Source organism: Haematobia irritans, chromosome 3, assembly GCF_050003625.1.
Source record: "Haematobia irritans isolate KBUSLIRL chromosome 3, ASM5000362v1, whole genome shotgun sequence".
NCBI lineage: Eukaryota > Metazoa > Arthropoda > Insecta > Diptera > Muscidae > Haematobia > Haematobia irritans.
Genome location: NC_134399.1, coordinates 230,122,251 through 230,137,477, shown reverse-complemented (window position 1 = coordinate 230,137,477; position 15,227 = coordinate 230,122,251). Strand labels below are relative to the sequence as shown.

Genomic DNA, 15,227 nt, shown 5'->3' with positions numbered 1-15,227 from the left:
CCTTTTGGTGTCATAAAACAACATTAAAATGTATTAACATGAGGGCAATTTGAAATTAGGAACGTACTGGACCGCGTGTTAGAATTGATTTCCAGCAGAAGGAATTCACAAAATATCCATTTTAAACTGATAATAGCATATGAATTAAACTGACGATGTGAAGCACATTTTCATCCAGTAGTTGTTAATTTCAACAATTTGTTGTTTTTAACAATTTTATTTGGTTGCACTTGTAATGTTTTTGGAAACTTTTTCTTGTCGATAAGCCACTCATTTTTCATTGGTCAGCTTCTTAATGTTTGCAAGAATGTAGCATCCAAAGATTTTAGTTTCTTGCAAACAGATTTAATTTTAGTGACTTCTCTAAAGTGTTGATTTAATTTTTCATATTGACGTTCCAATTATTATAAACTATTTGAAGCAGTTCCAGTTAATTGTACACCATTTTTTCATCGGTCAGCTTTTTAATGTTTTCAAGAACGTAGAATCCATAATTTTAGTTTTCTGCAAAGAGATATACATTTAGTGACTTCCTTAAAGTTTTATTTCATTTATTATTTTCATTTACCTATTTTTGTAAACTATTTGGTTATTTGTCTAAAATTTTCCATTTTTTTATTTCTTGCAATTGACCACGAACTTCGTTGCACAAATAAGTATTGAAAACCACATGGTTTTTTTGTTGCATTTTAGGGTAGTGTTTTGTCAAAGTTTTCTCATATTATCTTCAACAACTTTTCAAAGATTTCGTCAACATTTTGGCAAATTGGAAGTAATTCGCAAACAATTTGAAGATGTATTGAAGATGAGCTATTTCAAGTCAAGTTGAATTTATGTTGAAAATTATATTTACCCTCAAACTGAAAAGTTGTTGCATATGCATATGCATATGCATATGCATAGCATATGCTATGTTCCCACTGACTCGTTTTCCTCATTCGTTTTTCTAAAACATTTCACCCTTCATACCGAGTTGAGATGTTTTAGTTTGACGGTTTCCATGGAAATTCGAAATTCCCATTTCCTTTAAATTCAAATATACTCACCATTTGTTCAAATAAATACCGCGATCACAAATGGAAAACATTTTTTAAGTTATTTTCACGTCCCTATTGTCTCCAAAGGCTTTGTTTATTCATTTTTTCAATGAAATTTATTTTAATATTTTGACATATATTTTGAAATGAGTATGTTCAGTCAGAGCATATTCCAAATAAGGGGCGTTTACATTATAAAATTAACGTGTTTTGGAGGAAAACTTGTGTTTTGAACATGAATTGTTGTATGGGGAAAAGTACTCGTTTTGAAATGATTATAAAGGGAAAACATCTTAAACCCCGAAACATGCTTGGTGAGAACGCCATATTATAATGTGCACAATATATAAGATATGTTCGACACGAGCACTGTCGTCCGGAATAACTGATAGTCTGTAAAGCGCATTATTGATGGGCTTTGGATTTATCGTGCAACTTGTGACAACATATCTCTCCATGTGAGCCGTATTATGCAAAAGAAAACTGAAACTACGTCAACGCTCAAACGAACAATTTAGCGATGGTGATATTTCAACAACACCAAGCTTTCGGGAAATTATTTTCCCATTTCTTCTCATTTCATGTTAAACGTCAAGTGGATATCGTCGTCGCGGATTGTTAAAGAAATTTGTGAGAATTTGTTTGTGTTTTTTGTTTTTGCCGACACGTATTACATTAGCACAAAAATAATATTGTTTGTGTACTCGTAAAATCCATGTGAATATGAAACCCTAATTCAATAAATATCTACCGTCTACCAAACGCAAGGCATTCTTGTATTCCGAGACAAAATATCCAATCAAATTTGTAATGTCGTCATAAAGAGGAAACGCAGCAACATGTGAATCTGCAGAATGTGTGAATGAATTTTGTTTTTAGTGCCACAACAACAAAAAGCAAGCTCTGAAGAAGAAAGGAAATATACAAAAGAAAACAAAAAAGTGAAATTGAAAGAAAAGCCCCAAAAGAGCAAGTGAAAAACAGCTGTTTGTGTAATCGCGGAGTTTTTACATCCAATTGCAGAAGGTAAAGAAAGAAATAAAATCCAGAAACAATACCCGAACATTCAATTCAACAGAACAAACGTATAAGGGGCAAATTGCTACCGTTTCCTAGCTTCGATCCCTTTGTTCCCGTAGCCATCTTTGCAACTTTGACATTTTAGGCCAAATACATAGTATTGCATTTGCATGGAACTTCAAGAATACCAGTAATGTCTTTGGACCAAAACAGTACTCCACATTCTTCATTGCCTTGTATTGTAAAGTTTATGCTGTGCTCCATCATCTGTTGCTACGCCAGTGAGTAATATTGGAGAGGGTAAATATCTCAATATGACCTAATAGTGGTCTCTCTACTGATATGTTGCCCGTTGTCCTCAACTATTCCAATAGATTGTGAGGGGTATATTGTTAGCTACAGTATTAGCGCCAATGGAATTCCAAGGCAAACCTTATTTGACACGCTATACATTTAAAAGTCATTTGGGTTTATACATTTAAAACAATTTCCATATGGAAATGTAAGATGAATGTTTAATTTGGAGTTTCAATCTATTTTAGAAGATTTAACCAAATTTAAATGAAAAGTTATTAATAAAGGGTGATTCTTTTGAGGTTAGGATTTTCATGCATTAGTATTTGACAGATCACGTGGGATTTCAGACATGGTGTCAAAGAGAAAGATGCTCAGTATGCTTTGACATTTCATCATGAATAGACTTACTAACGAGCCACAACGTCGAATTTTCAGTGAATGGGCCCTAGAAAAGTTGGCAGAAAATCCGCTTTTTTATCGACAAATTTTGTTCAGCGATGAGGCTCATTTCTGGTTGAATGGCTACGTAAATAAGCAAAATTGCCGCATTTGGAGTGAAGAGCAACCAGAAGCCGTTCAAGAACTGCCAATGCATCCCGAAAAATGCACTGTTTGGTGTGGTTTGTACGCTGGTGGAATCATTGGACCGTATTTTTTCAAAGATGCTGTTGGACGCAACGTTACGGTGAATGGCGATCGCTATCGTTCGATGCTAACAAACTTTTTGTTGCCAAAAATGGAAGAACTGAACTTGGTTGACATGTGGTTTCAACAAGATGGCGCTACATGCCACACAGCTCGCGATTCTATGGCCATTTTGAGGGAAAACTTCGGAGAACAATTCATCTCAAGAAATGGACCGGTAAGTTGGCCACCAAGATCATGCGATTTGACGCCTTTAGACTATTTTTTGTGGGGCTACGTCAAGTCTAAAGTCTACAGAAATAAGCCAGCAACTATTCCAGCATTGGAAGACAACATTGGAAGACAACATTGGAAGACAACATTTCCGAAGAAATTCGGGCTATTCCGGCCGAAATGCTCGAAAAAGTTGCCCAAAATTGGACTTTCCGAATGGACCACCTAAGACGCAGCCGTGGTCAACATTTAAATGAAATTATCTTCAAAAAGTAAATGTCATGGACCAATCTAACGTTTCAAATAAAGAACCGATGAGATTTTGCAAATTTTATGCGTTTTTTTTTAAAAAAAAGTTATCAAGATCTTAACAAATCACCCTTTATAAACTTAACGAGAGCGACTGGTCAGTTATGAGTAAAGGATGTGTGAACTAGAGTGTATTTATTAATGATCCCAGGGGGTATCACAATGGACTGAAGTAGAGTGTATTTATTAATGATCCCAGAGTGTATCACAATGGACTGAATAGTCTAAGTGAGCCTGAATCTCCATCGGGCTGCCACTTTAACCTTTAACCCAGGGGGTTTGTTTAGGTTTTGGTATGCTTAATAGGATCAATGATTTCCTATGTTACTTGGTGTTTTCAAGATACTCACCAATAAAGTTATTGAGTTGCAACATTTGATGACGATTTTCAAATGGTGTAAGGATAGCAGCAGTCGTTTCTCTACTTTTGAAGCTCACTTCCAATGAACTTCGTTTTCATGGTCACTTAGTATAAAAAGGATCATTAACGAATTTAGAGCAAACTGACTTACCGTTTTCCAATATCACTTCCAGTGTTTGGTACGATTTTCAATGTGAAGACTATCGAACTACCCGCTGATACATGGAATTAGTTTTATTCTGGAATGTCGCCACACACCACGTCAAGTGTAGTGGCTCCTCTTCTGATTACGTTCAAAGGTGGCGAATTTAACATGGAGATGTCCTCTGTGAGTGTGAATCGACCTCCTATCGATTACTAATTCCCTGTAATGAAACTGGTCGTTCAGTTGCTTGAGGTATGGTAGTAGACTGAAACCATTTAATGGTAACGAAAAGATTACATTTTAATCGGATAGTGTCAAATATGATATGATAATTTATTTCTAATAATAAGTATAATTAGTGAGAAATAAAGGAGTTGAACATGGGTAAACAGAATTCATAAAATATGCACCCAATCACCACGGGACTTAGGATAATACTGACTTTTCTATATTTTTATATTACATCTATCTGTACTCCGTAGAAAAACGGCGCAACCTTTATGAAGCAAAACAACGAATACTAATGATGATGGACTCAAATGAATCCCTATCGATTATTTCGTGTCAGTTATTGTGTATTGGAAGATATCAGATTACTTTGGATACTAAAAGGAACCAGTCGACAATGTTGTTAGTGAAGCACCAATTATATTTTGTGAATTGATACTTCCCACACTAGCGGGTACCTATGATACCTTGATTAAGTTTATGTAACCTCAATAATGATCGCGACTTTTTCGAGTGATCATATTTTGGGAGATGTGTAATGGATTGGGCTATTAAAAGTAGCTCGTAGAACATTGAGCTAAACATTGAAACGGTCTGCGATATCGAAGGTGGCTAACTGTAGTATGGATGTGTTTTGTTCCCAGAGACCAAAGTCTCCAATCTGTGTTAATTTCACATATCACAGCAAATAGATCGGCAATACTCAAGTTTATGGAATATTTTGAAAATGTTTGATATATATATTAAAAAGAGATCAGTAAATATTTTTTTGTACCCAAAATATTGTTTGTAACACTTAGTCAAAGGCAATATACGTTTGTGAAAATTTCAAAAGATCACCATTGTGAAGTTGCCCGAAATTTGCGAGTTTTGCCGACATCAGACGCAAGAGACTACGCTGGAAAGCTTTAATATTAGGAAAGTTGTTTCTATTCGAATGCATTCGAAGCCACCTCGTTCGAATGCTATATGTTAGCTTGGAAACGTATAATAGCCCTTGAAACAGTCCGGTTTACAGATTTATCTTACAGTTGCTTATAAATATATGTACATACTTATTTAAACGGTACTGGAATTATTATTCAAACGTTATTCATATTGCGAGTTCAACGACTAATCCAATGTTTTAGTCAAAAATTGTTCCTCTAAATGGAGCACTTCAATTTAAAACAAAAATTATTTATTTTGTTTTGTTTTTGACAACATTCTGTTTGGAAATTTGTTCATTTACTTTTAATATGTACAAAAATCACTTCTTTTAATTCGAAATGCAAAAGTGCCTTACATATTTTTGTATTTATAAATAGTTATCGGTTTCGTGCTAATAGCCATAAAAATATACTTTATTCTAAAAATAATAGCTTTCTTTTATGGTAATTGCAAAAAGACTATAAATATAAAACAAGTCACGAAGTATAAGCACCGTGACGTTCTGTTATTCTTAAAAATGACATTTAATTTAGTTTAAAATTGTTTTAATTATATACTATTTTTATACCCTCCACAATAAGATGGGGGTATATTAACTTTGTCATTCCGTTTGTAACACATCGAAATATTGCTCTAAGACCCCATAAAGTATATAAATATTCTGGGTCGTGGTGAAATTCTGAGTCGATCCATCCGTCTGTTGAAATCACGCTAACTTCCGAATGAAACAAGCTATCGACTTGAAACTTGGCACAAGTAGTTGTTATTGATGTAGGTCGGATGGTATTTCAAATGGGCCATATCGGTCCACTTTTACGTATAGCCCCCATATAAACGGACCCCCAAATTTTGCTAGCGATTGCTCTAAGAGAAGCAAATTTCATCCGATCCGGCTGAAATTTGGTACATGGTGTTAGTATATGGTCTATAATAACCATGCAAAAATTGGTCCACATCGGTCCATAATTATATATAGCCCCCATATAAACCGATCCCCCGATTTGACTTGCAGAGCCTCTAAGAGAAACACATTTCATCCGATCCGCTTGAAATTTGGTACATGGTGTTAGTATATGGTCTATAATAACCATGCAAAAATTGGTCCACTTCGGTCCATAATTACATATAGCCCCCAATAAACCGTTCCCCCGATTTGGCTTGCGGAGCCTCTAAGAGAAGCACATTTCATCCGATCCGCTTGAAATTTGGTACATGGTGTTAGTATATGGTCTCTAACAACCATGCAAAAATTGGTCCACATCGGTCCATAATTATATATAGCCCCCATATAAACCGATCCCCTGATTTGGCTTGCGGAGCCTCTAGGAGAAGCAAATTTTGGTGCTAGCATATGGTCTCTAACAACCATTCAGAAATTGGTCTACATCGGTCTATAATTACATATAGCCCCCATATAAACAGATCCCCCGATTTGACTTGCGGAGCCTCTAAAAGATGCAAGTTTCATCCGATCCGACTGAAATTTGGTACATGGTGTTAGTATATGGTCTCTAATAATTATGTAAAAATTGGTCCACATCGGTCCATAATTGTATATAGCCTCCATATAAACCGATCACCAGATTTCGGAGCCTCTTGGAAGACCAAAATTCATCTGATTCAGTTGAAGCTTGTTACGTGGTGTTAATATATGGCCTCAAACACCCATGGAAAAATTGGTCGAAATCGGTCAATAATTATATAATTATATAAACCGATCCCCAGATTTGACCTCCGGAGCCCCTTGGAAGAGCAAAATTCATCCGATTCGGTTGAAATTTGGTACTTGATGTTAGTATATGGTATCCAACAACCATGCAGGAATTGGTTCATATCAGTCAATAATTATATATAGCCCCCATATAAAGCGATCCCCAGATTTGACCTCCGGTGCCTTTTGTAGAAGAAGAATTCATCCGATCTGGTTGAAATTTGGTACGTGGTGGTAGTAAATGATATTTAACAACCATGCCAAAAGTGGTCCATATCAGTCCATAATCATATATAGGCCCCATATAAACCGATCCCGAGATTTGGTTTTGGAGCCTCTTGGAGGAGCAAATTTCATCCGAGTCAGTTGAAATTTGGTCCATTGTGCTAGTATATGGCCGTTAACAACCATGTCTAAATAGGTCCATATCGGTCTATAGTTATATATAGCCCTCAGACAAATCGATCCCCAATCACACAAAAATTCAAGTTCATAATTCTATATAGCCCCCATATAAGCGACCACCGTATTTCAATTCTGGCTCTCTACGTACCGTGCAAAAGTCCATGTCGATTTGTAATTATTTGTATACTTATCATACATAACATAACTAATATATACAACGTATGGACTACCTCACAATTTAGGAAACGATGTTAAGAAGTTTTAAAATACCACAACCCAAGTAATTCGATTGTGGATGACAATCTGTCGTAGAAGTTTCTACGCAATCCATGGTGGAGAGTAGGTAAGATTCGGCCTGGCCGAACTTACGGCCGTATATACATTATTATTATTTTTATCTAACTTTCCTTTATATTATCTAGATCGAATTTATATTCATTTCATGGAATTTCTACATCTTATTTCAATATAAATTAATAAAAGTTGCAATAAAACATTGTTGATAATTATAAAGAATGGTTCAGAAGAAGGCGACCAAAAGATCAGTTCATTTCAACTTACATTTATTAAGTTTTGTTGAAAACCTCACAGTCACACAGATGCAAGAATGTTCTGCCCTGCCTTTGTATGTAATTTGTTTTCATTTCTGATGACGATGTCATTTTGCAATAATTCACAAATTCAGCACTTTACCAAAAAAAAAATGTAATACACATCAACACTTTTCATCAAATCGATGGCATAGAGACACATATTTAGTGGAAGTGTATTGCATTTAGTACACAGTGATTAGTAAAATTTATCACACAGTTTGAAGAATCAAACATGATAATTTTTAAGTTCATATTGTAAAACAACAATTTTTTCAGGCATATATAATAATGAATATTTTTAAAGGAACCCAAAACATGTACGGTGACAGTAAAATTAACTTTCAAATTTGTGTTAACATTCCCTTCCTATTGAACATAGCTTCCTAGCAAAAAATTTGGAAGTTGTTCTAAAGGCACTTCCAAAAATGTCCTTCCAAAAATGTTCTTTATTTTTACTACATAGGGAGTATTTTTGGATTAATTTTTTTTTTCTAACTGGATTTTTTCATATTTTAATAAGTACTTTCAACTTTTTTTGTTTCAAATAGTTTAAATACAATAAGAATTAATAATATATTACAAATTATTTAAATTTTGTCGCAAAAAAAAAAAATTATATCCATTCTAGAAATATTGGGGATATTCTAAAATATATTCAAAACTTAATTATTGGGCAAATTATAAAAAAAAATAATTCATATATACAATTTTAAGGCTCTATGGGCGTAATTTAATTCAGGAATAATACCAACAGTTTCGTTAGGATCATAATTTTATTGAATTAAATTGTAAAAGCATTTTCCAACTCTAGTAAAGGGTGATTCTTTTGAGGTTAGGATTTTCATGCATTAGTATTTGACAGATCACGTGGGATTTCAGACATGGTGTCAAAGAGAAAGATGCTCAGTATGCTTTGACATTTCATCATGAATAGACTTACTAACGAGCCACAACGTCGAATTTTCAGTGAATGGGCCCTAGAAAAGTTGGCAGAAAATCCGCTTTTTTATCGACAAATTTTGTTCAGCGATGAGGCTCATTTCTGGTTGAATGGCTACGTAAATAAGCAAAATTGCCGCATTTGGAGTGAAGAGCAACCAGAAGCCGTTCAAGAACTGCCCATGCATCCCGAAAAATGCACTGTTTGGTGTGGTTTGTACGCTGGTGGAATCATTGGACCGTATTTTTTCAAAGATGCTGTTGGACGCAACGTTACGGTGAATGGCGATCGCTATCGTTCGATGCTAACAAACTTTTTGTTGCCAAAAATGGAAGAACTGAACTTGGTTGACATGTGGTTTCAACAAGATGGCGCTACATGCCACACAGCTCGCGATTCTATGGCCATTTTGAGGGAAAACTTCGGAGAACAATTCATCTCAAGAAATGGACCGGTAAGTTGGCCACCAAGATCATGCGATTTGACGCCTTTAGACTATTTTTTGTGGGGCTACGTCAAGTCTAAAGTCTACAGAAATAAGCCAGCAACTATTCCAGCTTTGGAAGACAACATTTCCGAAGAAATTCGGGCTATTCCGGCCGAAATGCTCGAAAAAGTTGCCCAAAATTGGACTTTCCGAATGGACCACCTAAGACGCAGCCGCGGTCAACATTTAAATGAAATTATCTTCAAAAAGTAAATGTCATGGACCAATCTAACGTTTCAAATAAAGAACCGATGAGATTTTGCAAATTTTATGCGTTTTTTTTTTTTTTTTAAGTTATCAAGCTCTTAACAAATCACCCTTTATATATATGAACGAGTTGGGTAGTTAAAACCTAACTCATCTTCTTCAAAAAATAAAATTTATTGAAAAATTAAAAAAATAAAAAAAAATCAAGGATGACCATTAATTATAATATAACAACCGCTTATCACAAACCACAGTGTCTTCAGCATAGCAATAAATTATTCGAGTATGAATTTGATTTCATACTTGTGTCTGCGTCTAGTAAATAATGAAATATAAAGAAAACAAATACACACAATTTAAATACACAATAAAATGCAAACTCGTCGTTTTTACATTTCTCTGTAGCTGCAAACATTTTTCTATGAAACAATGTTCTTTAGAAATTCCGCCTTCCTATTTTTGTAACAACCGTCCGGCATCCTACATAGATCATTTGTATTTACAATTGCAATGTGTGGAAATGGTTATGTGGTTAGCTTTATCAAAATGAATTTAAATAATTTATTTACCTATTATTACTTGTTCGAATTTAATTTGAATAAAGGAGAAACGTACAAATTGCATAAGTGTTTCTGTAAGAAGACAATTTTTGCTGTGACCAATATTTTTACATTCAGGAAAGAGTTAAAATTCATCAATGTATTTTTATTGTATGTGTATAGGTATGATAAGAGTTGTGCGACGATGAGTACAGATGTTTTCGCAAAAGCCGGTACTATTTTTGGTAATTGGAGTAACAGTACTTGCAATATCAAGTTATTGTGCACTATTATCCTGAGAAAATTAACAAGGGCAAATATTTAAAAATCTAGAAATATCACTTTACTGCTGGAATTAGAAACACAAAACCACGGGAATATTCATTATCAAAATGAGTTTTCAACAAAATTTGATTCCAATTACTTACCCATTTAACAAAAAATGTCATAAAGTTCAAAAGTTGATTTTCATATCCGTTGTATAGACTATTTCACTTGTGAGAATCACTGAAAAAGTTTAAGAAAGCTGCAGTTTGTTTCAGTTCGGCATATAAACATAGTATTGAAGGTATCGAATCAATAAGTAACACCATATTTTCTAATGGATGATATGTGAAATATATCCTAACTCCGTCTTTATTTCTGTGTAGTCTCCGTATAGCCAAAATACAGAGGAATTCATATTTAAATATTAAAAAATTGACCCCCTAAGTTACTATTCAATCGGCATCAACTTGAATTGAACTCGAAGATGAGAAATATCCGCTATAACTTTCAAGTACATCCCTTTCTAGGAGATAGCATTCCATTTATAAGCTAAATCTTTATTGATTGTGCTTATTCTTATTTTTATACCCTCCACCATATATTAAATTTGTCATTCCGTTTGTAACACATCAAAATATTGCTCTAAAACCCAATAAAGTATATGTATTCTAGGACGTAGTAAAATTCTTAGTCGATCTAAGCATGTCCGTCCGTCCGTCTGTTGAAATCACGCTAACCAGTGATGCCAATTTGGTGCTTTTAGAATTAAAGTTAGTGCTTTTTTTTTTCCAAAAAGCACCAAATTTCCCTTTTAGTGCCTTTTCAAAAAAGCACCAATTTGGTGCTTTTTAAATTGAACAATATTGAGTTTGATTGACGACATCTTTTTATACAAAAAATCTGATTGGACTGAGAAAAGCTTAAGAAACTCAAATATATTGCCAAATATGAAGGTGGTATTGATTATTTTTTAATCAATATTGTTATTTTGGGGTATTCTTTTGAAAAGTCTAGCGACGAGTGTAGAATTTCTGGACTTGATGTCAATAAAAACATTTGTATTAAATTCCCAAAAGCATTCATTATACAAATAAGGAATATACTCCCTTTAAATATTACTATTTCTAAATTTAATGTAGACAAATTTATTTTATTATATTTCATGTTAGCCTGATACCAAATGCATTGACGTCCAAATGCATTATATCTAATTATACAATTATTTTTCGAGCTTTATGGACAGATATAGATTAAGGAACATGGTTAATAGAGTCATTGAAAAGAAAACGCCAGATACAAATCTATACACGCCTGGACTGTACATGCTTCGGTTCGGGCGAATGAACCTTTCCACAGCCTTTAGTATAGATCTGGCTGGGAGAGATAACTCTCCCAGCCATGGGGGGGTTCCGCAAGGGTCTGTCCTAGGACCGTTATTATTTATTATGTATATGAACGATGTAACTGATTCGATTGTATCATCTGAATGCAACTTTTTTGCTTATGCTGATGACATTCATGTATTTTTTAGGAGTAGCGATATGTCACGGCTAGAGGCTAGTGTTAACGTGACTCTGGGGGATCTTGCGGCCTGGCTGAGTAGAAATGGACTTAATATTAATGTTAGTAAGTCTAATGCCGTTCTATTTAATGATCATGGACGAGGCAATATTAGGATATGTATTGGTACAACTCCTGTCAATTTTGTTAATGAGATGAGGTGCTTGGGTGTTGTCATTGACCACAGGTTGGAGTTTGGCACTCACATAGGTGGGATCATCTCCAGGGTTATGTTTAAATTGCGTAGACTATATTGCGTAGATGCGTATTTGCCTCGATATATTCGCCAGAGAGTTGCAATGGCTCTTCTTATGCCCCATATTAATTACTGCATTGAGATTATATCTGCAACATCTGGCCTCCAGCTTTCAAGGATAGAAAATGCAGTTAAATCAATAGTTCGATATGTTCATGGTCTCAGGAAATATGATCATGTATCAGTTTATGTTAGTAGCTTTCTTGGTCTTCCATTTGCGCGCTATGTTGATCTCCGGTTGCTTCAATGTTTTTATAGAGTTATGACATCACATGGTTCTCCTCTTCTCCGCTCCATGTTCAATTTCTGTAGATCGTCGAGGAATCCACAACTTCTCATTCCACGTATTTCATCCATGCATTATGAAAGGTCATTTGTTGTAAGAGTTTCTAGACTTTGGAATCATCTTCCGTTGTCCCTTAGAAATTTTTCTTTTACTAATAATGTTTTTAATGTCAGATGTATTGAATTTCTATTGCAGTAACCGATAATGTTTTCTTTAATATATCACTTATAACTTGTCTATTGCAATTTTTGTTGTTGTTCATGTGCCCTTCATGTGCCTTAAGCTTTGAAAATTTCAGTAGTATATTCTAAGTAGAGTGAATAATTTTATATTTTTCTCTAGCCGTATGCATAAGTTTTTTTTTCTCCTTTTATTCAGTATTATGAGATGTAATATAGTTTTATTTGGCCTGTTTCGGCTTTTTATATTACGTTGTTGAATAAATAAATAAATAAATAACTCAATTTTGGGCCCTTTATGCTAACCAACGACTATTAATAAAGAAGACATGAAATGGGCTTTGATAGTGTTAGTACTAGAAAACAGAGATTAATATCATACTTGTTGGAAAAGCACTCCGAACTTACTGGTTTGATGCAGACAATTTTTATTTAGCTATTTTCTCCAACATTTCACGCAAATTTCTGTGTCGGTTGCACTAAATTATTAATAAAATGTTTCACAAAGTGTTTTTGTTCGTTTAAGAGTTAAAAAAATTGCTAAAATAAGCAAATTAAGTTTTGTTACGAATGCAAAATGAAAAGAGAAACCGAAAAAAAGTTGCAACGTCTCATGGAACATGTATGATATTAATCTCTGTTTTTTCAAGAAAAAGAGGAAGAGCAAGCTGATCTCATGTCTTCTTTATTAATAGTCTTTGATGCTAACTCCTTATGGAGAAAACATTTGGGAATTTTCCTCTTACAAATTGAATCATCTTTTCTCCCACTGTACATCATCTTTTCATACAACTTACAAGTGATTCAATTTGTAAGAGGAAAATTCCCAAATGTTTTCTCCATAAGGAGTTAGCATAAAAGGCCCAAAATTGAGTTATTTATTTATTTATTTATTCAACAACGTAATATAAAAAGCCGAAACAGGCCAAATAAAACTATATTGAGTTATCTCTCCCAGCCAGATCTATACTAAAGGCTGTGGAAAGGTTCATTCGCCCGAACCGAAACATGTATAGTCCAGGCGTGTATAGATTTGTATCTGGCGTTTTCTTTTCAATGGCTCTATTAACAATGTTCCTTAATCTATATCTGTCCATAAAACTCGAAAAATAATTGTATAATTATATATAAATTTATTTTATCCTCTGAAAAAAAAACATATTTTGAAATTTGAAAGTCATTACTGATCCAAATGAATTGAATGAAAGTTAAAAATACATTAACAATTATGAAGCTGCACACTTGGATAGATAAAAAAAAAATTCTGCAAATCAAAACAATACCCAAAAGTTCTACAATACATCTTTGGACGTTTTTGTGTGTGTGGTTTTTTTCGTTAGTACATTGAATTTTAGCTGGTTGGAGTAGTATGTATTTATGGTGGAAACAACTATTCCAAAATTGATCCATATCGATCCATAATCATATATAGCTCCCATATAAACCGATCCCCAGATTTTGTTTTGGAGCCTCTTGGAGAAGCATGAAATTTTGTACTTGGTGTTAGTATGTGGTCTTTAACAACCATGCCAATATTAGTCCAAATCGGTCCATAATCATATATAGCCCCCATATAAACCGATCCCAAGATTTGGCTTGCGGAGCCTCTAAGAGAAGAAAATTTCATCCGATCCGGTTGAAATTATGTCCGTTAAGTTAAAGTTAACTTTATCTTAGCGGAGACAAAAACCGAGCTATGTTCAGTTGGTACAACAGTTCAGCTAAATAATGAACATAGCTCAATTACGTACGAAGGAAAAATGAATATTAAATAAAATTATTAATTTTTAATGCAAAACATCCTGTACGCACAAAAAGCTTAAGCATTTTAATAGAAATATGTATAAAGTGCTGAAAAATATACAAAGATTTATTGAAAATCCCACGGAGTCGGCGAAAATTGAACTATAAAACTGAAAGCTAAAATTTAGAATTTGGGTCACTGTGCCAAAAATCGGCATGGGGGGATATACCAAGTAGTGGTGGAGACAGCTCTCCACGAGTAGAATACGAATCTGAAATCAGATTATTCAATTGGTTAACAGTTTTTGAGAAATTTTGGTCTTAAGTTGAAACTCAGATTTTGGGTCGATTTTAGTATTTGGGCACCTGTGCCAAAAATCGGCATGGGGGGATATACCAAGTAGTGGTGGAGACAGCTCTCCATGAGTAGAATACGAATCTGAAATCAGTTTATTCAATTGGTTAACAGTTTTTGAGAAATTTCGGTCTTTCGGTTGAAACTTAGATTTTGGGCCGATTTTAGTATTTGGGCCACTGTGCCAACAATCGGCATGGTGGGGATATACCAAGTAGTGGCATGGTCCGCTAAGATAAAGTTAACTTTAACTTCACGGACATGTTGAAATTTGGTACATGGTGTTAGTATATGGTCTCTAACAAGATATGGTTTTGGAGCAATTTTCATCCGATTCAGTTGAAATTTGGAAGATCGTTAACAACCATGCCTAACTAGGTCCATATCGGTCTATAGTTATATGTAGCCCTCAGATAAATCGCACAAAAGTCCATGTCGGTTCGTAATTATTTGTCGACTTACCTATATACACTTTTTTGTCTATATATACCACGTATGGACTAACATACAATTT

The 15,227-nt window shown here is 34.3% G+C and overlaps 2 protein-coding genes across 4 annotated transcripts in view; one reads left to right on the top strand and one right to left on the bottom strand.

The window, feature by feature from the left end:
- The window catches only part of up (Troponin T, skeletal muscle), a 452,387-nt gene that overhangs the window by 193,965 nt on the left and 243,195 nt on the right, over positions 1-15,227 (bottom strand). The window lies entirely within an intron of this gene.
- The window catches only part of LOC142228084 (uncharacterized), a 58,011-nt gene continuing 44,861 nt past the window's right edge, over positions 2,078-15,227 (top strand). Inside the window, exon 1 of one of the 2 annotated variants that reach the window (XM_075298387.1) lies at positions 2,078-2,338. In XM_075298387.1, the coding sequence (XP_075154502.1) occupies positions 2,251-2,338 (88 nt within the window). In that variant the 5' untranslated portion in view covers positions 2,078-2,250. The remainder of the gene's footprint in view (positions 2,339-15,227) is intronic. The other variant, XR_012720065.1, reaches the window with a different exon arrangement.